At 41.1% G+C, this 22,532-nt stretch overlaps 1 protein-coding gene across 5 annotated transcripts in view; it reads left to right on the forward strand.

The window, feature by feature from the left end:
• The first annotated feature begins 5,132 nt into the window (after positions 1 to 5,132).
• Positions 5,133 to 22,532, forward strand: part of SLC1A1 (solute carrier family 1 (neuronal/epithelial high affinity glutamate transporter, system Xag), member 1) — a 37,135-nt gene continuing 19,735 nt past the window's right edge. For all 5 annotated transcript variants that reach the window (XM_015566888.1, XM_015566889.1, XM_015566885.1 and 2 more), the window contains exons 1-4: positions 5,133 to 5,325; positions 19,751 to 19,843; positions 21,029 to 21,143; positions 22,371 to 22,413. In XM_015566888.1, coding sequence (XP_015422374.1) covers positions 5,148 to 5,325; positions 19,751 to 19,843; positions 21,029 to 21,143; positions 22,371 to 22,413 — 429 coding nt within the window. In that variant the 5' untranslated portion in view covers positions 5,133 to 5,147. The remainder of the gene's footprint in view (positions 5,326 to 19,750; positions 19,844 to 21,028; positions 21,144 to 22,370; positions 22,414 to 22,532) is intronic.

Here is a 22,532-nt window from a genome sequence, read left to right on the forward strand (position 1 = left end):
TGAGAATGGCTACCACCAAAAAGACAAGAAACAACAAGTGCTGGAGAGGATCATGGAGAAAAGGGAACACTAGTGCACTGTGGGTGGGGATGTAAATTGGTGCAGCCACTATGGAAAACAGTATGGAGTTTCCTCAAAACATAAAAAATGGAACTCCCATTTGATTCAGTGATCCCATTTCTAGTAATATTTCTCAAGAAATCAGAAACACCAATCAGAAAGGATATATGCACCCCTATGTTCATAGCAGCACAATTTACAATAGCTAAGATTTGGAAACAGCCTTAGTGCCCATCAGCACATGAATGGATTAGAAAACTGGTACATCCACACAATGGAATACTAAGTTGCTGTAAAAAAGAAAGAACTCTTAACCATTGACAACACCGTGGCTGGACATGGGGAGCATTATGCTAAATGAAATAAGCCAGTTGGAGAAAGATAAATATCACATGATCTCACTCATTTGTGGAATATAATCAACAACATAAACTGATGAACAAAAGTAGATTCAGAGACAGAGAAGCATTGATCAGACCATCAACCCTCAGAGGGAAGGCAGGGGAGGGTGAGGGCGGAGGGGTAAGAGATCAACCAAAGGACTTGTATGCATGCATATAAGCATAACCAATGCACACAGACACTAGGGGGGTGAGGGCATGTGCTGGGAGAGGTCAATGGGGAAAAAGGGGCATATATGTAATATTGTAAACAATAAAGAATTATAAAAAATTTTTGGAAAATTTAAAAAAAGCTTTTGGTAAAACAAAAAATAACAGTACTGGTATACAAGAAAACATTTATTTGAAGTACTTAGCACAGATTCTGACATATAGTATATACTCAATAATTATTAACCATTTTATTATGATTAACTGCAATAGTATATGGCACATGGACACAATTTCACTTTTCACATATTTAAGTTGATAAAGTTGTGGGTGAATTTTTGCACTTATTTCCAGTAGACTGTGATAATATTTCTTATGCAATAATAAAAAAAAAAAAGCTGTACTAACTCAGAGGCATCTATTTTTGAGCCAGAGTTCATGTAAGAGCTTGCACTGGTAGAACTACTTAGCTCTAAAGAAAAAGATGAGAAAAGAGACAGATATTTCATTGGAAGGACAGGATAGAGAGACCGTCTTCCCCTTCTCCTCCCCCCACCCCAAGTCTATTCAGGGTATACAAGTAGTTATTTGTTGATAACTCTATTTATTCTGTACTTTTTATTTTCTGGTTATCAGCATTAACTTTAGACCAAAAAAAGCACATTGTATTTGCTTAATATAATGTCTAGAATAATGGCATGGCTAGATAACTATTTCAGTGATGGTTAAAAATATTTTTTCCTCTGCCAATAATTCTTGTTTAACCAAGCCAAAATCAATCTGTGGATCATAATACTATTCTGGGACTTGGATTAAAAATCACAGAAGGTTTTAATCTCTTTACTGCAAATATCCTAAAATAGGAGCAATGCTAGTTTCATGAATATGAATCAAATGCATTTCAACTACTATTCCTGGATTAAATTGTTATAACTATTAAAAAAAACATATAAGAATGAAGGCTGGGTAGGTAGGGCCTGGAAAGTGGCATGAGGGGGTGGTTAAAGGAGTGGATAGGTTCATGAAATCATTACTTGTTCTTTATTTTGATTGCCAGAATTATTACTTGAACAATAAGTTTTTTAGCTTTTTTTTTAACAATTTTTTATAAATATTGTCAGGGGTGGGGGGGCAGTCACACATTACTTCCAAGATAAGGCTATTGGAATAGCAGTTGTTTGAGACAACATGGACATGAAGAGATAGCATCTTCTCTTTTAAGCTTAAATTTTTGAACATGAGCTTAAAGAAGAAATCTCTAGCTCAGGTCTTAATTGCTTTCCTCCCTAGTTTCTCCCTTTCCTGTTTTACCAGTATACGTAACATTTGGTGTAAAAACTGAAGAAAACACGGCCAGCTCCTTGGAGCTAATGAGCTGCTCCTATGATCCCATTTTAAAGTTGAGGACACCAAGGCTGAGGTGATCACAGCATTTTAGGCATTAAGAGGGGCCTTTGAAGGCATCTAATCCAACCCTTTCGCCCCTACCTCTAATGTGACCACTTGACAACTGGGGAAGGTTAACACCTTGTAAGTGGTGGAGGCAGAATTCAAGCCTGTCCTAAAACCATGTTCTTTCCAAGCTGCCTCAGTACCTGCTTGGGATTTTCTTGCCTGTGTTGGAGGAAGGCAGCCCAGAAATCAATTCCTGGTATTTTCGGGGGCTATAGAGGTCTAGGTACCAATTTTACCTTTGGGCTTCCTTGTAAGCCCTACTGAAGGCCTTCCTAGAGCAATACTTGATCTTGATCTTCTTCTCTAGCTCTAGGAGTGGATCTGACCTGTGCACCCCAGACAGACACTTAATCCCAGCATCCTTTAGATTTGGAGACCTCTCCATGCTCCTTAATCCAGTCCAAGGTTCTTTCTCTGCAAAAGGGTAGGGATAGATTGTGCCCTCTGAAAATTCTGACCTCTCATCTTAGAATCTAGAAAATCTTTCAGTGATTTTTCTTATCTCACATCTTATTTTTCCAAACTTGTTTGAGACCAAAATAAAGCACATCCATTTCCCAGGTGTAACTCCTGGTCATTCACCAACCACTTCTTATACTTGAGGACCCCAGGGGAGACATTTGTGGCTCAGGGTGAACCGCACCCGCACGCCCCCACCTCCCCCCCATGCTTCTCCAGGTCTCGGTTGGTTTTTATATTTTTTCAGTTAAAAAAAAAAAAAAAAAAAAGAGAAATACTGGAATACAATTTGTGATAAGTCAAGCACAGCTTGAGAGAAAGCTTTCATTACTAAGCACAGTAACCTATTTATAGTGTGTGTCACCTTTGATTGCTTTCAAATGACTCCTTGTGGAGACTCTTTTATCTCTGCCATGAAAACCCGGTATCTGGCTAAAGGCTGGAAAAGCAAGCACGTTTCTTTATAACTGCCCTGCATTCATTTGGGGTGGAGATGATTAGAAGCACAGTTAATTGTTAGTAAGATCGGAGCACTTTGGGTTCTTTGCTACTCAACAGAGTGCTTTTGTGACTGGTTTTTGAGCACAAACACATCTCCTTTATTTTTACATACAGAGCTCTCTTTGACATACAAGCCAGAAATTTACTTGAAGCAACCTAAATAGTATGAGAAAAAAATGTCTGTTTGGTTGGTTTCTTTGTTTAAAAGACTGAGCATTATAGAGTATCCTTACAGCATAATGTAGGTGTGTTCCATATAGAACAGCTGAATGTAAGCAATTTATTAAGGAGGAAGTGAGCACGAAAAGCTTTTTAAATTCACTTAAAATATTTTGAACCCTTGGTGTACCTTAATTACTCAGGAGTCTCTAACACTAGGTTCTGAAATACGACCCAAATGGGTTTGATAATAAAGCCTTTTTTTTTTCCTGTCTTAGCTACATTTTGGGAAATGTTTACATATACACTGAGTGGCCAGATTATTATGACCACCTGACGTATGTAGGCAAATTAGCTATAATTTTGCACTGAAGTTGCTAGAGGGCCAGACCATTATAAATAGGGAAGCAGGTTGTTTACCACAACAGAAGTGATGTTTTTTCTGAAGATATAGCTAAGCTTCTTAAACTCATAATATGTATCTTACATTTTGGGGTTTACATATACACTGAGTGGCCAGATTATTATGACCACCTGACGTATGTAGGCAAATTAGCTATAATTTTGCACTGAAGTTGCTAGAGGGCCAGACCATTATAAATAGGGAAGCAGGTTGTTTAACATGACAGTAGAAGTGATTTTTTTTCTGAAGATATGGGTAAACAACGCAATTTAACAGCCTTTGAACATGAAATATATAATTTATATATATATAATTTATATATATATAATTTAAAGTGGCTGATCAGAAATCAGTAATGCATACACAAAATAAAGAGATGAAAGCAAAAGTAAAATATGTGGGAATATAAAATTAAGCCACTAGTAAGAATAATATTACTACACAAATGTATCTTGTAAGGTGCATCTACTTGGTCTACTAATAGGTATGGGAAGTATACCTGAATTTAAATGAAAACTCTAATACTGATTATAATTCACATCTCTTTTCATTGCCCTGGAGTTCTTAACGATGCCCAAACAACTCTAAATTTTCACATTTGTAAATTAGCGTATCCAGTGATATCCTCCTGGAATCTTCCTGCTTCTTAGTCATCTTACCTCCAATTAGCCTGTCATCCTCAGAAGTTGATGCACTAGTCATCGCAGCCCATTTTACTTCTTGGTTTTAAAAGGGGGGGATTCTGAATGGGGTTTGTGGGGAATGGGATGGCGTAGGGCAGTTAGATATTATTGGAACCATTTGGGAGAGGATAAAGAAGACATGTTTAAAATTTGTGATTTTTTAGTTATCCAAGTCATCACAACAGAAGGATTTCATGTAGATAAGGCAAGCTTTCAGAGAATGTATAACATGTCTTGATAGTAAACGTTCCCCTACTCACATAATAAGCCTAAATGTCCAGGATTAGAAACTTTGTATAAAGCTCTTGACCAAACAAACTTGAACACATCATTATCTAAAAAGACCTGAAAAGAATGCAAAGCATTAGAGTACATAATTGTTCAACAATATGGTAAATATGTCAAACCAACAGAATCTTATGTTGCTATTAAAATTATAAAAGTTGCATAAACAGAAGAGTTTTTTATAGAAGTTATAAAAAGTAATTATAATAGAATAGAAAATGAAAACAGTTATGTAAACTATAAAATACATAAGCTATCTAAGCTAGACAAAATATAAGGTTGCTGTGTAAAAACCAAAGTTATACTGTATTGGGTCGATCAAGATGATTATTTTCTTTCTCACAGTATTTTGTGATGTTTTGTCATTATAATAAACATGATTGAAGAAGAAAATAAATTAAAAACAATTTTTCACGTGAAGAATATTTTTTACAGGTTTACCAAATTATGTGTACTTCCCATTCATTAAAATGTGATTTGGTTTTTAAGTCTAAAATTTACAGACTCCTGGGAGATTATCTAAACTTGCCATTAAAATTTGCATTTGGTGGGAGTATTTTTCCATAGAAATTTATACAAGAGAACTCAACAATGTTCTTTTTTTTTTCCTTCCCTTTTTTTTTTTTAGGGATTGGCATAGGAGTCTTGGTTCGAGAATACAGCAAACTCTCTAATCTGGAGAAGTTCTACTTTGCCTTTCCTGGAGAAATCCTAATGAGGATGCTGAAACTCATCATCTTGCCACTAATTGTATCCAGCATGATCACAGGTACCTTAAATTGCTCTTTTCTAATTATGGGAAAAATCAAAATGTATTTGATGTAACATACACACTTTCTCACATACCTTACTTGGAAAGTGTATAATTGCTTGAGTGGAAATATTCCATTATTCACAACGTGGCATTGTTTTGTGGTACTATCTACCAGAGCGCAAATATTCATATGACCATTTTCAAACATTATAAATAAAACTCTATCCAGGGCACTGAAGTTTAAAAAAAAAAAGGAAAGTTTTTTCACTGAAATGTCAGCCAGTGTTCTCAGGCGAAATGTGGTTGTCAGTTTTGATCACGTTTTCCATAGTTCACTCATTTGTTTCCCAACTGCAGCCGTCCTGCCCTCGATCCTCTCAGCAGCTGCCTTCAGGGTCCTCTCCCCCTTCTCCTCACCCACTTGCAATCCTCCACAGAACTCAGAGCCTGCTACATACCTGCCCTGCAAATGGTCCCAGGGTGCCAGCAGCCACATCCTGTGGGATAGGTTCAATTATAGGTTTGCACCATATTTTAAAAGCCTAGTATCTTTAAATCTAAACTTGTGACGCAGTTAAATTTGGAAATTATTTTTCCCTTACTGATCATTATATTGCAGATTCCCTTTAAAGAGCAAGAAATTAATTTGGTTTACAAAAGGTATTATTTGTCTGGTTCTGGTAAACTTCTCTGTGCATTTCAGTTTCTTGTACTTATCTTAATTCTGGCAATAAGCAAAATGTGGCATGACAATCTATTAGTGCTGTCAGCTGGACAACCAAGGTTGTATATAACTATGTAATTAGGATTCTTGTTTTTCTATTACAGTTTACATTCCATATTATTTTGTATTAGTTTCAAGTGTACTGTAGTGGTTAGATGGTCTATATTAGGATTCTTGACATGTCCTCTTCTGGAACATTTTTCCCACTGCTACTAAAGAGGCCTGGGATTGACCTAGGTAGAGTACTGGACATTGGCTGGGGAAGGAAGGGTGGATGTCAGGATCCGCACATTCAGTAGTTGCATTGCTATAGATTTGGCCATTGAACTTGTCAAATGCCAAACCACGAGACTAGAATCCCTTGGGAGCCTTGTTCCTAAATGGTCTTGGTGTTGTTGGCTTATTACAGATCTGAAGAGAGCGTTTAGTTATTTTTATTTATGAATTTAATTATGTTTTTAAATCCCTGGCTTCGGTTAGGCCCTGCAAGCCTGAGGACCAAGTCAGCAGACCAGTTGTCCGTACCATACAATGTTTTTTTATTTAACTTGAAATTATTATCAGCATTTAAAATTTGGAAGATTTCATGTAAGCATCCAGATTTCTGGCTTGCTTGGTTGGGGGGAGAAAAAGTAAGACCAGGAAACACTTGAACCTATGTTCCCACCTACCAACAGTGATCTGGAGCTTAAAGATAGCTAGCTACTCTATGTAGTTGGAGTGAATGTAATTGAGGCTACCAGTTTCCACCACTCCTTATTGCCTAATACCTCATCCACTTCACTCATTTATGTTAATCTCCGGCCCCTGTGAGCATTGCTGTTGTGACAACCCTTTAGAATTTTTTTCCAGATCAAAGGGTCATAGTGTTTTCTCAGGCTCCTTTGAAACCATGATGGAAGTTTTGGACTCTCTCCCACGAAAAATGTTCACCATTGTACTTACATACTGTGTTGTGCATGTAGTTTCACAAAGTTCATAAACCACTTGGTGATCGATGCTCCTTAGAATTTGTGTCTATGGAGGAAGGTATGGAAGTTGATCCAAATTAGTCAGCAAATCCAAAACTCATGCAGTAAACCAGGCTTTAGAAGATAATACATGTATGAATATACTAGTTGTATAATGTTTGAAAACATGTACTGCTCTTGGCAGTCAGTAAGTAGTAAGATTTTTGCAGTCTGGCTGTTTTCGGTGCTACTTAGCCCTGCATATAATCTAGGAAATAATTTACAACCTTCAGCATTCCACTCATATAACCCAGCTGTTTTGTTGGAGCTATAGCACAGGACTCCATTTTTCCTTCACTAAACCCCCAGCAGTTAAAAAGGACTCAGAGAGCAGAACCACTCCCCATACCTTTGACATAGATCAATAAAATGGTCAAAGATTCAAGGGACATGAGCAAAGCAGGATGGGAACAGTAATTCCCTATGCACGTTTTTAAGTTGTCAGACTAAACGAAAAAAGTAATAATACTAGTGCAGTCAGGAGGGTAAAGCAGAAGTTAGGAAATACACAGGAGGAGCTGCTTTCACATCTCAGAAGCCTTTATAAATCCACAGATCAGTAGCTTATTTTATACATCCAGTAGGCCAGCAGAGGATGCATGTTGGAAGCTGGGTGAGTTGAATGAGCCCCGGGGATGCATTAACTAAAGACAGAGACACAGCAAGAATTGAGGCCCAAGACTAAGAACCTGTGCTCCTGCATAAAGGCAATGCTCTCATCAAAGTAACAAGTGGAAAAAAACCCTCTGCTGTTAAAGCCGCTGCTAACCTAAAAGTACTTCCTTTATAGCTTTAAAAAAAATGAGGAGAATCCCTCTTCCTGTGATGGTGAGGATCCGATATCATGTGAATCAGAAACATTTGAATACAGACTGGCTATTAGATGGCGCCAAGAAATGGTTGATACGTCTGTGGGGATAATGGTATTCGTTATGCAAGAAAATGTCAGTTTTAAATGTATATGGGATTATGTAGGTTTGAAATGACAATGTCTGGAATTTGCCTTAACAAGGGAGAGAGCGAGAAGGGACAGTAGACATAATCTCAAGGCGTTTTTACAGACAGACAATGTAGGCACTCACAAAATTTTACCCATAATTTATATCTGAGGGACACTGGTGCCATGCACACTGTGGGCCCTGTTAACATTTAGGTTTGGAAGCTCTATTTACATCAAACCACGAGGGAACTAGCAGGGGAAATGGCTTTGAACATGCCTGAGTACTGTGTCCCCGGAAAATCCTACTCCAGTCTCACCAGCCAGTGAGTGTAAATTCGGGTCACATTTTCTTTCATGCCCAAATTATGATGGTTTTCACTTCCTACGGGCAGCACAGGAAAGGAACAGCCCCTCAGCTCCCACTCCCAGAGGTTCCCAGAGCATCTTTCCAGGATGCGCCTCAGAAGTGCTCCCCTGGGCACAGCTGCCACCTGTGGGGTCTCCTGTGGCTGCCGCCACTCCTCTGACTCTGAGGAGCTCCCCTCTGCTTCTCATCCCAAGATGAGAATGAGAATTTAATTCTTCATAGCACAGCAAAGACTAGGCTGCTGTTTGGGACAAAGTTTTCTGAAAGGTTGAAGGATAAAAGGAGGTGAAACATCAACAGTGGCACAGAGCTGCTCCCTGAAGGGGCTCTTCTGAGAGCCTCGGGGTCCCCTAAGAGGGCTGCCCCTCTGCTTAGCTGTCGATCCGCCTCCATGAGTGTGCGACCAGCTTATTCTTATACACGAAGATGTTCTAGGCATTGCTGCGCACCAGGCGCATCACCCAACACTAGATTCTAAGAGCGAAGAGTTTCATCATCACAGAGGCCCTTTTGTGTTGGCCAGGAGCAACCTCGCTTGCTATTATGGAATATCCACTTCAGGGAAAACCTCTACCACAGCCTCAAGGGGCTGGCTTTGTTGCGCGGGCCTCATCAGGAGACTCACACTAGAATGAATACCTTTAGTACCAGCTGTGTTGTATGTAGCATACCCACCCAACTTGGCAGACTTGGAGTTTGTCCAGTTTGGGCTATACCAAGTCCACGTGGCTCCTGTGCACAGTCCCCCTCCAGAGCAAGACACTCATTCCTACCCCCTCCTGTGGCATCTTACTCTGGATTTCCTACAGATGCTGGCTCCTCAAGAAGCAGCACCGGTTTGCAGCTCTCTGCATCCCACGTTTACACCAAGCCTTTCCCTTTCCCACCACCTCAGGACCCTGAGACCTGGACCCTAGTACTGATGACTTCGATAAAAACTTGTGTGATGTTTGTCAGTGACTTTCCAGTTTCCACAAGAGCACTGATTGGGTAACAGACTTACCTTTAAGGGAGCTTCCCCAAAGATAAATTTAAGACTCCACCATGGGGAGGGAAAAATTTTTTTAAAGGCTCCAAACTTTTAAATGGTTGCTACTCCATTTCAGGATTTCAAAATTTTTAGGGTGTGATCTCAGCTGACAGGGCAGAGGTTTTCCACCACTTTTTAACAAAGAAAAGAAATGAAAGGCTTCGCTATAACCAGTATGTATTAAACAGCCAGCTGGAGAATACCTATGTGAGTCCGTTTCTTTTCAAGTGGGAGAATGCAAGCTTCTTGTAAAGAGCCAGGCAGTGCATGTTTGGGGCTTTTCAGGACAGTGTGTCTCTGTCCAGCTACCCAACTGGTTGTTGTAGAAAAGATAAACATTAGATAAATGACTGGGCATGGCTGTGTGCCAATAAAACCTTTATTTACAAAAAATGGGAGGCCAGCCAGGTTCTAGCCCAAGCTGAGATGAAAGATAAGATTAGATTCTGACCTTCAAAGATACAGTCTAGTCAGGTAGAATCCTGGTGACAAACCAACAAACATTTTCTCTCTCGCTCTTTTTTTTCAATCTCTTCCCTCCTTCTCCCCCGCCCCCCCTCCACACCCACACACACAGCTGTCAGTCTGCTCTCTCTATCTATGAGCCTGTCTCTATTTTGCTTGTTAGTTTATTTGTTCATTAGATTCCACATATGAGTGAAATCATATGGTACTTACCTCTGAGGGAAAGTGTGTGTGCTGTTCTTGAAACATGGTGGTTTTTTATATAGTTCAGTCTCTACGAAAATTGCCATTTCAAAGTGGCTTATGAACTTAAAACTCCATACAGGCCGAGAGTGAACATCTTGCCTCATTGGCAACATCTGGAGCCACTGGGCTCTGCTTGCATTTCAAAGAGCACCCCTTTTTTCTTTCCTCAGCCTTGTTTGGGAACCAAGAAAATAAGATGGCCTAAGCCAGCGGTTCTCAACCTGTGGGTCGCGACCCTTTTGGGGGTCGAACGCCTCTTTCACAGGGGTCGCCTAAGACCATCCTGCATATCAGATTTTACATTACGATTCATAACAGGAGCAACATTACAGTTATGAAGTAGCAACGAAAATAATTTTATGGTTGGGTCACAACATGAGGACCTGTATTTAAAGGGCCAGAAGGTTGAGAGCCACTGGAAGCAGTTCTGCACACATGAAGTATACGTTTCCCTAAGACCACCAAGAAGTTTGTGTTGAGTTAGAACACAACTATTGAAGCCAGAGGACTTAATTATATCAACTGGATTTCTACAGTGCCTTTTATCCAAAGAAGGACGGGGCATGTAGTGTATGAAGGAACGTGCCACTTGGAACAGTAATAAAATGAAAACTGGCAAGAGATAAATATGCCCTGCTTCAGTCTCTCTCTGAGATAGTAAAGCCTAAAGAACTCACTAGGCTGTCCCTTCTGCCTAAACTGGTACTATACTGGTTCACAGCTCTGTTTTGACGATGAATTAACCTAGTTTTATTTCTTTAAAAAAGGATCTAAGGAACCTTGCAGGGATTCTAAGGTACCTCCTATGTGTTGAATGCATGGACATGGAAGACCACGCATTCATTCATTGATCTTTGGTGCCCCAGGCTCTGTCCTAGGCACACAGATATAAAGAGAAGTCCTGTCCCGCAAGAAAGAGAAAGTGGATTGCAGTTCTGTGTGATAAGTGCTTTGTGCAGATGAGGACAAAAGAGGGGACAGTGGGGTGCAGTTTTAAAGAAAAAATAGAAATTAGATGATGTGGGGGGTGGACATTGTTGGAAGAAGAAAATAGCAGAAGGCATGGCATCTTGGGAGGACTGTGAGACTTTGGAATGCTGGAAACATGGGGAAGAGGAGTGGAAATGAAAGGTGAGCATGTGGCTTCGTGAGGTTGTGTGCCTTCCTGAGGGGTTTAGACCGGAGCCTGCAGGTGTGGAGAAGCAACTTTTAGCAGCGACTCCCCACTGTGCCATTCTCTCCAAAGGGAAACAGTGACAATCTTCAGGTGGGGAAGTGTTCTGAAAGAAAAGAAAATTCAGTGACCCTGGATAAAGGTGGACTTTATTCAGGCCCATTGTGATAGGGACCAGGACCACTGCAATGGGATTTGCAGTGGGGGGAGATATACTGAGCAAGAAGAAATTGATGTCCACCTCGAAAGGGAGGGATAAGTAGATGGATTACTAAGAGGAGGCATCCGGGGGTAAAGAGGATTCTGGCTGAATTGGCCTAACCTGATTCTTGCTGAAGGTAGGCCAGGGTAATCAGACATCACCTGGGAGATGGTGGAGACTAAGGAACCTAAGTAGATGTCAGTGATCCAATATCAAGAGTGGAGGGTTCTGATTAAATTGACTTAGCAGGGTTCTTGTTAAAACTAGATCTTACAAGGAAGTGTAAATGGGCCTAGGGGAAGGTGCAGGAGCCTGACTAAAGTTTGGTCAAGCAAAGAGTCTTCGTTAGTATCAGACATAGATAGGAGGGCAAGGGAGTCTAGTGGTTAAGAGTGCAGCCATAGGAGACAGACTGCCTGGGTTTGAATCCTGGCTTTGCCATTAACTAGCTGTGAAACCTTGAACCAGTTACTTAACTTTGCCTCAACTGTAAAACAGGGAAGTGACAGTACCGTGTTACATAACAGTGTCCTGGTGCATTTGAAGTGCTATCTAGTTCTTTACTCTTTTGTCTAAACTGTCAGAAATGTTGACGTAAGAAACATCCAAACCTGCAGAGAATGTCTGTAGTTTATTTGAGCCAAAATTGGTGACAATTGCCAGGAAGCAAGATCTCAAATGCTCTGGAGGATGACAGTTTTGCAGTTTCTCTTCAGGGTGGTTATGTTCATTTCAAAGGTGAGTTAACTCAGGTTCATGAAAACAATGGACTGGGTTCGCTTAAGGCAAAGGTACATCTTTTACTGAAATAGTTATATGTCTGGAATGTGACTACCACCATGACCTGCTCGGTTAGGAATTTATGATCAGATCACCTTGGGAGGTTCCTGCCATAGAACCTGTTTTTCTTTCATCCATAGTTTCAAGGAAGTCCCTGCATTGGCAGTAGACACTATCAGGCCAGTATTAGAATTGAGCCATACACTGGGAGTGCACACAATGCACCCATTCTGGAGATGAAAACAATATAAAAAAGACTTGCTTTGTGGCTGGTTTATGAAGTTCACCAGCATTCAGGTAGCTTCTACGCAGAAGCCTGGTCTACCCGTTTTATAAGGAGAAGCAAAGAGAGAGCTAGGTGATAATTAGGTTGTGGTAGAAAACCAGAGATGTGTCAGAGCTCTTAGCTATCCTGATGTCAGAGCATTCCTATGAGCTCTGAAGGGAGGAGTGGCCGAGTCCCCAGATCCTCTGAGGTCTGGTTAATGCTCTTATTTAGACACTAAGCCGCCTCTAAAAGCTCGTGGCGTCTTCTAAGAAATCGGTCCCAATGCAAATACCACGGCACTTTGTGGTATTGAAAAAGTGTTCAGACAGCTCCCCAGACTGCTGAGGCAGCCCGCAGCCTCTTGACACACTCTGAACATCAAATGTGGGCCTGCTGACAGAGGCTGCAAAGTGACCTTTAGTTGGTTCTGCCTCAGGACCAGGTTATTTCCTTAACTTCACAGAATAGCCTATGCTGGCGATGTAACTATTTAGGGGAGTTCTTTGTATTAATGTCTCTAAGAAAAATAGATGTCCCAGGGGAAGCATGCACAGAAATATATTTTGCATGCTCCCCTCTGCCTTTTCTCTTCCCTTTCATCATCCCAGGTATAATGGAACCTGCAGAGACTTCCCTGTACCCTGGATGAACAAAGTGAACTCATATCCAGCCTTGTTTTCTCTGGGCAGTGACCCTGTTTATTGGATCCTCATAGCAGCCCAATGTAACAGTACATTAGGTAGGACCTTATCTCCATCTTTAGAGATAAGGAAACTGGAGGTTGAAGAGAAATGAAGCCGCTTTTGCAAGATTACACAGACCCTAAGGGCAGCACCTGGGACTGACACAGAGTCTGGAATTCCATTCTGGAACATTCTGCTACCCAGGGACCAGACCTTGGGAAGAGGGGCCCTGAGGACAGGCAGCTGTCCATAAACAACCAGGTCATTCATTCTGTCCATATGTGTTTCTCAAGTTCCTCTGTGTGCAGGCACTGCATCCACACTGGTGAGCAGGCAGATAGCCTCCTGCCATCAAGGAGCTTCTAGTCTAGTGAGAAAGACAGTAGTTAAATGAACCCGTTGATAAACGGTGTGAAAAATGACATGAGCAAGATGCACATGAGGAAAACAGAGGAGCCTGGTTCATCCTGAGACTCAGGGAAGGTCTCTGAGGAAAGGACTTAAAAGTAGCCAAACGAAGCGGGGAGAAGGGGCAGGAGTAGTCCAACAGAGGGAGGAGCCTGTGCAAAAGCCTTCAAGTGGTGGGGAGCTCCCTGGGCTCCAGAGGGTAGGAGGAGGCGACAGGAAGGTGGCACCAGCTGGGACAGGGAGGCAGGCAGGCACTCTTCATGCAGGGCTTTGTTAGCCGGATTAAGGATTTCCTGGTTTAAGTACCACCAGAGGGTTATACATGCATGTGAAATGGCCTGATTCATGTATTTTAGAGATTTCTTTAGTGACCACATGATGAAGGAGTCCAGGATGATGGAAGAAAGAATGAGGGAATGAATGAGCTGACCCTTGTTAAATGCCTTCCATTTGTTCAGTGACACACTTGATAGTGATCATTTCATTCAAGAATAATGGAATCTACTCACTAATACAAATTAAGTTCTAGGCCAGCCGTGGGCAAACTACGGCCCGCGGGCCAGATCTGGCCTGTTTGAAATGAATAAAACTATTGAAAAAAAAGACCGTACCCTTTTATGTAATGATGTTTACTTTGAATTTATATTAGTTCACACAAACACTCCATCCATGCTTTTGTTCCGGCCCTCCACTCCAGTTTAAGAACCCATTGTGGCCCTCAAGTCAAAAAGTTTGCCCACCCCTGGACTAGGCACTGTGCTAGGTGTGTTACAGATACTATTTCTAATCCTCACAACAGCTGTATAAAATGAGGTTGGCCATGTGCTCCTCACAATTACCCTTTAAGATGTAGAGGCACTTAAAACCTCATTTGACAGGTGGGGAAACTGAGTCTGGAAAGGAGAAGGCTGGGATTTGAGCCCAATCTGTCCCGCCAAAGCCAATGTTTGTTTCTCCCTATACCGGTGGCTCTCTGCAGGTGACATCCGGATGCAGGGATGCAATAGTGAGTTTCCTGGTTGTGTCCATTCCAAGTTGTGAAGCACCATCAGCCGCCAGGCCAAAAAACGTCCAGTAATAGTGCTGAACTCTTAGTGGCAATATGGAGAGATAGTTATGAAAACTTTGTTCTCCAGTGGGTGGTAAGCTACACCAGGGAGCTCTCAGAGGAGTCTTCTGCCCTCAAGTGTTTAGTTCTAATCGATTATTAGTGTTTGGGCCAGGAGCCAGCAACTCAGTTCATCAGAACCTCCTCCCAAAGTGAAAAAGCAAGTGTGGTTTCTTAAAATAAAGAGCTAGCAGGTGCCCCCCACTTCCAAGGACAACCTTAGATTGTCTTCCTGTTTCTAGAGCACAGCCCAGCCTCAGAACTGTTCCCTACTATTGAGAGTAAAACCCCAGGATAAAGCATGGTGATGTTTCACTTGTTTGGAACTGGCCTTCCCCAGTAAGTGGTGGGGGCCATATTCTTAACCATTGTGTCGTACTGGCTCTATCCACCTGCTACAAATTCTAGACCAGCACTTCCCAACATGATCTCTGCTTGTGCTGTCCACTGCAGTAGACACTAGCTACTTGTAGCTAGTGAACACTTGGAAGGTAACTAGTGTGACAGAGGAACTGATGAAGAGGCACTGCCTTCTGGATTAAGGTGCTATTCACACAACGGTATCCCTCAAGCTAGACTCCATGTTCTCAACAGGAGCAATATCGCCCCCAAGGCAACAAAAGCTGGTTTGGGGTAGGAGTTAAGGGATAGAAACTTACTCTTTTTATGTAAAAAAAAAAAAAAATACATGTATTTATTTAGTACATAAACAGATGTAAACTTTGTCTATGGTATTAAAATTTCATGGGATTGCCATAAGGAAAAAATTGTCTAAAAGGCTGGAGGAGAGTGGGGTGTGGGGTGGAGCACACAATAATGAAAGAAATGGGAGAGAGGCACTAAGATGCTAAATGTGTTCTCCAATGGAGGTCTATCATGGATCGTCGCCCTGGAAACCGAGCCAAACTGCCCTGTGCACATGGTTTCTAAGGAGACTACCTGCCGAGTTCCTAATCTCTGACACATGTGGATCTTTGAAATGAGCTCACTTTGTAAGAACACCGCCCATAAAAAGCGCAGCTGTTCTTCACGTGGAAGGCTTCGAACACAACATCCACAGAGCAACTTATTTATTTATTGCACTAGGGGCCGGTGAAGAAGAAACCTCAGGCCTTGGAGCAATGTGGCCAGGGTGGTGAAGGAAATGCATACCTGGAGATGATGGTTTCCCTTCATCCTCTCCCCTGCCCCTGTGCTGGCAAGGTGGAGAGGGTGTCTTTGTAATGGAATCAAGCTTGAGTTTGTTCCTTCAACATTGTTGAGCACCCACTAAATGTTGGACACTCTGGGAAGGTCTAGAGATTATGCTGTCCAGGATGGTAGTCATTACCCACATATGGCTGTTTAAATTGAGGTTAATTAAAATCAAAATTCAGTTCCTCACTCACACTAGCCACATTTCAGGTGCTTACTAGCCACATGTGGCTTGTGACTACTGCAGTCGACAGCACAAAGAGAATATTTCCATCATCGCAGGAAATTCTATTGGGCAGCCCTGGTCTAGAGCTTTGTAGCTTGTTGGTAGAGCTGGTATGACATAGTGGTTAAGAATATGGCATTTGGGGTCACACTTGGATTCGGGTTCCTGGCTTCATCGTTCACCAGCTATAGGACCACGGCATGTTACTTAGCCTTTCTGAACCACCGATTTCTCCTCTATAAAATGGGGGGAATGATGCCTAATCTCATAGGGTTATAGTGAAAATTAAAGGTGATGCACTCAACATTGAGTCATTGCTCAGTACACAGTGTCTGTTGTCATTGTGTATAATTATCATCATCATCGTTGTTGTTTTTCACAGGTGGGGCATTTAGACCATGCAGACAGGCATTTTATATTCAAGTTAACTTTAGTAATGTTCCTATTATAGAGGTTTTCAAAGATTAGGCTGTTTCCCTACCTATGTTCCTTCCCTCTCCAGTGGTCACTGCCCCTATTCTCAACATCACATTATAAATTGTCCAAAAGCCTGGATTTGGGGGCAGCTCTGCCCTCAGTCAGTGATGACTGGGAGGTAGAGGGCAACTCCAGAGAGAGGCAGAGAAGTACGGTTGTTGATTTTAATACATTTCTGATATGTCCAGAAGAATTGTAGGACTAGGGTAAATTTGAGGAATGGAAAACAAAGCTCTTCCTGCAAATAACTACAAGATAGTTGCTGTACTCCAGCGTGAAGAAGCTGGCTGCCTGCTTTGGGCATGTATTTGTTTAAGATATTTCCACTGAGAATCTCATTAGTACGAAGCCTTTTATTGGCGCCTGGGTCCTAGAATAGAAGCAGAGGCACCAGCCCTCCGCCTCATCATTAAGACAAATGAAGACATACTAGTATTAACATATGCTGGGAACAGTTACCCACATAGATTTAATTTGTTTCACTGCTAGAAGGAAATCCTGAGGAGACATGAAACACATACCCAAGAACAGTTCTGCAACCACCCCGTGAGCCTATCACTTATCAGCACCTTGGGGGCTGGGAGCTGCTTAAATTGGACATCAATCAAGGGCCAATATATCTGAAAATAGATCGTCTCTTAGGTCAGGGCTACCGGCACTTATACAGGTGACTCAGTTCTGTTAATTTGATGATTTTCTTGTTCATCTTTTTAACCTAGCTTATTGTTAATACTTAATTGTTTATCAGAATAATATGCAGAGCTCTAAAATGGGATAGGCACATTTTGTAGTTATATACTTAACAAACTGATATGTTTGCATTATTGTTTCCTCTTTGTTTGAGACCAAAACTAAATATGAAATAGTCCACTTTTTTCTGAATTGTGGCCTTAAGTCTCTTAATTTTGTTGTTGTTTCTTGCAGAATTGTTATTTTTCATTGTCTTGCCATTAGGAAAAGAAAGTCTTCTGAACACACCAAACTGCATTTTTCCCAAAGAAAAAGATGATCATGGTTATTCCAGGATGTGACTGTTGCAGTATTCCACCATATGTATATGTATAGTAATTGCACAAACTTGTCCCAGATGTTGGAGAATGGGCCCTTAACAACATTCTGGGGTGGCTGTTAAAGAAGTCAAGGCCCCTTCCCCCAAAATGTTAACTTCCAAAGGAGCAGTCAACAGTCAGAGGAATGATGTGTTTAGAGTGAGAGGTGATAGCTTCCTTAGAGATTTTTCCTATATCAGATATGTTCAATTATATGTGAGGAGCATAATCCTCCAGTCACATAAAAAAAATAGACAGGCCTTTTATAGTGTGAGGAGTGAATATAAAAGCTACCTGTGTGTACTGATAGCCTACATGTTTACTACCTTTTCTCTGGGGTTGCTTCATGACAACCTCTTCATTTTCCTGCTGCCCTGTACTTCAGGTTTTGCAAACAGTATGACACAACTCACGCATGTTGCAAGCTCAAGAAATCATTTTCTTGGTGATCAAAATGTGATTCTCTTTTTGGAAATCAGAGGGGTAGTCTGAAACCTCCAAATGACAGCTTGCTGAAAGATGTTTTGCTTGTTTCTCATGTGTCCCACATGGGAGAGGTCTGGTTAGAGAGCTGCGTCATTGACTCCATTTATATGAGCATCCCTGATGGAGGGCAAGGCCTTCTGGCAAGGAAAGGTGTATTCCTTCCACCTCTGCAGCCATCCTTGGCACTCTAGACAACCCGTGCAAATCCAGGCAACATTCAAGAGTTTTATTGGCAGTCAAAGTTCATTTGAAACTGCATCTAACAACGAGGCCATATATCTTCCTATGCTTTCAGAAATTTTTATTTATATCCTGCCTCTATAAAAATGGAATCTTTGTTAGCCCTGGTAGATATGGCTCAGTTGGTTGAACATTGACCCCTGCAGAGAGAGGTTGCCAATTTGATTCCTGGTCAGGGCACATGCCCAGGTTATGGGCTCGATCCCCAATAGGGGGTATGCAAGAGGCAGCCCATCCATGTTTCTCTCATCGATGTTTCTCTCTCTCCCTTTCCCTTCATCTCTCTCTCTGAAAATCAATAAAAACAATTTAAAAATAAAATAAAATGGGAATTTTTAGGTGTGTCACAATCAAAGGCACACACAATAAAATTAACATAGAAGCAATTTGAAAATCAATAAAAGAAGAAAAAATATGCTAGCCAGAATGGTTAGTGAAATTACTGTGATATATTACTGACTTTGGCCCTGAGACTACTTAAAGATCTAGCAGTGAGTGGATGATTAAATACCTATGGTACAGCCTCAGGACAAATTATGTAGCCTTCTTCAGGGTGAATTTATAATAATAAGGAAAAATGTTTATAATACAGTATTAGGAAGAGAGAGGATTAAAAACTATAAAATTATCTCAGCTATGTTTACAAAAAATTGAGGAAAACATATTGGAAGATAAATCACCAGAATTTTGACTATGGCTGATGAGCTGAAGTAATTTTTGTTTTCTTTATATTTTTCTCTTTTTAATCAGATAATTATCATGAACACATATGTAAAAGTTATCTTTTAGTTGACTCTGAGCCTCCTAACAAAAGGATGAAGGGGTTATTTGATTTTCATTACATGAGGAAAGAATTATCTCAGTTCTTTAAAATAAACTCTTCCTTGATACTGAATTCCAAAAGGATGTTGAGTGACATAGTACACAAATCTTGATAACGGTCTTCTTTTTCATATATTTAAATTTTTTTATTTTATTTTTTCCATCATCATGTATCCCCTTTATGTCCTCTCCCACCTTTTCCCCACCCACACGGCAACCAAATGCAGAAGGAGGACTCCTTCTGACTGTGTCTCATGACCACCCCCCAAGAGGAGCCCAAGGCAGGACGCTCACAATGGGCAGCGGCAGTGAGGGCTTGCCAAGAAGGGGAACTTAGCTCTCAGTAGGCTCCCATCTCTTAATTCTGTGTTTGGAATTTTGCTTTTTTCACCCTTCACATATTGTCCAAATGTGTGCGATATGCCCAAGAGATCCAGCGACAGCTCTCAGCTTTGTTTCACACCTTAAGGATTGACTCATCACTAGTCCTGTAAATCAGTCTTCCTAAAAGTAATGTAATTTGACTTCTCCCCCCTTTCAGGTGTCGCTGCATTGGATTCCAACGTATCTGGAAAAATTGGGCTGCGTGCTGTTGCATATTATTTCTGCACCACTCTCATTGCTGTCATTCTAGGTAAAATTTATCGCTGAATTCTTATTCCTCTGTATAATTGTGACTTTTCACTTAAAAGGTGGTTGGGCTTTTTATAATGTGCATTTTTTTAGAAAATTAGAAAGCAGTTTTGTTACACTACCATGAAGCTTTTTGGCTTGAAGTCTACATGCACCTTTTATGTGAAGAAAATGTAATAGTGACTGAATTTCAGCTATGGTATTCTTTATTACAGTCTCTAGTAAGAACAGAAAGAGGGCGGCAGCTCTATACGTCTCCAAGATCATTGGATGGAAGGAAGTGGAGCCAAGAGCTTATACAATCTTTAGAGCAATGAGTCTATAGTAGTGGAGTTGAGTATAATTACAAAAGATTTCTGGAAAGATGGCAGTTGAGTGCATTTCAAACTTCACACAGTAGTGAGAGCTAATGGCTGAGTCTTGCCAAGTATAAATTCCACTTGAAAGAAGGAGAACGTTCTAAGGGAATAGAGCTGCTCTGTACCTTTGGCATGCTTTTGTGAAGAAAATATGGTCCGTCCATTATGACCTAGCTTGATACTTTAAGGATGCCCTGCCTAGGTTTACCTCATAAGCTAAAATAAAGAAAAAAGAATAGCCCTCACCGGTTTGGCTCCGTGGATAGAGAGAGCGTCAGCCTGTGGACTCAAGGTTTGATTCGGTCAAGGGCATGTACCTTGGTTGTGGGCACATCCCCAGTAGGGAGTGTGCAGGAGGCAGCTGATTGATATTTCTAACTCTCTATCCCTCTCCCTTCCTCTCTGTAAAAAAATCAATAAAATATAATTTTTTAAAAAAAAGAAAAAAGAACATTCTTGTCAGCAGGTGTTTCCAGAAGCAATTCTGGAATATAGCCCCTTCATTTTTATTCTCTTTTTTTTATTATGTTTTTAAATCCTCGCCCAAGGATATTTTTGCCATTGATTTTTTTTTTTTTTTTGAGATAGGGGATGGACGAAGAGAAGGGGTAGCCCCTTCGCTTTAAATAAAGACATGGGAAAAGTTCCTTCTGCTTCATTTAAATGGAATAGTAATTAAGGCTGCTGCTGAAGTCGCAGCTGAGATTCAGCATTTTGGCTGGACCCCGGGGTTCCACCATGTCCAGAGGGTTCAACAAGGATGCACTGGGGGTGCTGGGTGCGCTGGAAGGGTCTCACTGCTCTGTGGATGCTCTCCTTGGCCACAGGTATCGTGCTGGTGGTGACCATCAAGCCTGGTGTCAGCCAGAAAGTGGGTGAAATTGACAGGAGAGGCAGCAGCCCTGAAGTCAGTACTGTCGATGCCATGTTAGACTTGATCAGGTGAGTGTCTTGCCAGCAGGATGGCTTCATTGGCATTTGACCTGTGTGGTCACACAGGGCCCCAGGCTTACTATAATGATCTGCTATTGCCATCTTGAAATTTTAATAATTTTTAAATTATTGTGCATTTTCATGTTTCCCTGGACCCTGCAAATTACGTAGCCAGTGCTGCTTGCGGAGTCATGGCTCCAAAAGGGCATGGAAGGAATGAGCTCCTCTGGCAGGACTTAGGATGGACAGAGATGCAGAAAGTATGCTTGTTGCAGTAGGATGCTGGGTAGTCAGTCTGAAGCACATTTGAAGAAATACATTTTTTAATTGTACAGGAAAAAACCCTCTTAATCTGAAGCGGTTAGGGCTAGAAATTGGTTAGTTAATAAATAGCAATTAAAGAAGAGAATCATCAAAAATGATATATATGCAGTACATATTTTGTATATAGTTAAAACTTAAACGGGTTTATTTGCCAATTTTTTACATAGGGTCAGGTCTTTTCTTCGAGTGTGTCAGTTGATTGTAATTTCCTACCATTTCTGTTGCATACGCTGCAGGGTGCAACAGAAATGCATCGTCTAGAATTTCCAGATTCAGTTTCTATGAAGTGGAGCAACAAAAACCCTTAGACTTGCAAAGAAAGCAGAGTGCTGAATCCTTCCAGTTTCCCTTTTTATTCTAGTTGCCTTCCCATACCTAATTTATCTGCAGAAGTTTTAGTCACTTGGCTTGATTGAGTTTCCAGGCACTCGGCTTAGTTTTTATAGAAATCATACCTTCCTTCTCACACTCGTATTTCCTTGATTTACATAATTTTTAATTCAGTAACGACAATGATATTTGCAGTTGGCATCAAGAATTTGGGAAGAAATGCAGTGGACTCTTGGTAAGCATACATTCTCATGGATGAAAACAGAAATGTGCAGAATATTAAAGTCGTCTCTTAACTGCGAGTGTCCACCTGCCAGTGTGGTGTTTCCCCCAGGACAGCATGTGTATCGGCTCCTCAGTGAGTCAGTTAAGGAACATTTGGTTAGTGGAGCTTCCTATTCTTGGTTGAAGCTTAGCAGGGAAGAATAAATCTCACTACAAGGAAGTATTATGTAAAGAAGCCAGAAGAGAAACCAGAGGACTGATTCTATGTTACACTCATTTCCACCCATGTACTGGGTATGACAAACAAAACAAAACACTTCTGCCTTACCTTAATACTGCTTTTCATGTCTCCAACAGGAATATGTTCCCTGAGAACCTTGTCCAAGCCTGTTTTCAGCAGGTAATAATATTGACTTTTGCCCACATCACTCCCCTCTTCCCACTACCAATCAATTCTTTTTTCCTGCCATAACCCAACAAATGGAATTAGCCCATCAAAAATGGCAGGACATGTACCTG

Source organism: Myotis davidii, unplaced genomic scaffold (assembly GCF_000327345.1).
Source record: "Myotis davidii unplaced genomic scaffold, ASM32734v1 scaffold83, whole genome shotgun sequence".
Classification (NCBI taxonomy): Eukaryota; Metazoa; Chordata; class Mammalia; order Chiroptera; family Vespertilionidae; genus Myotis; species Myotis davidii.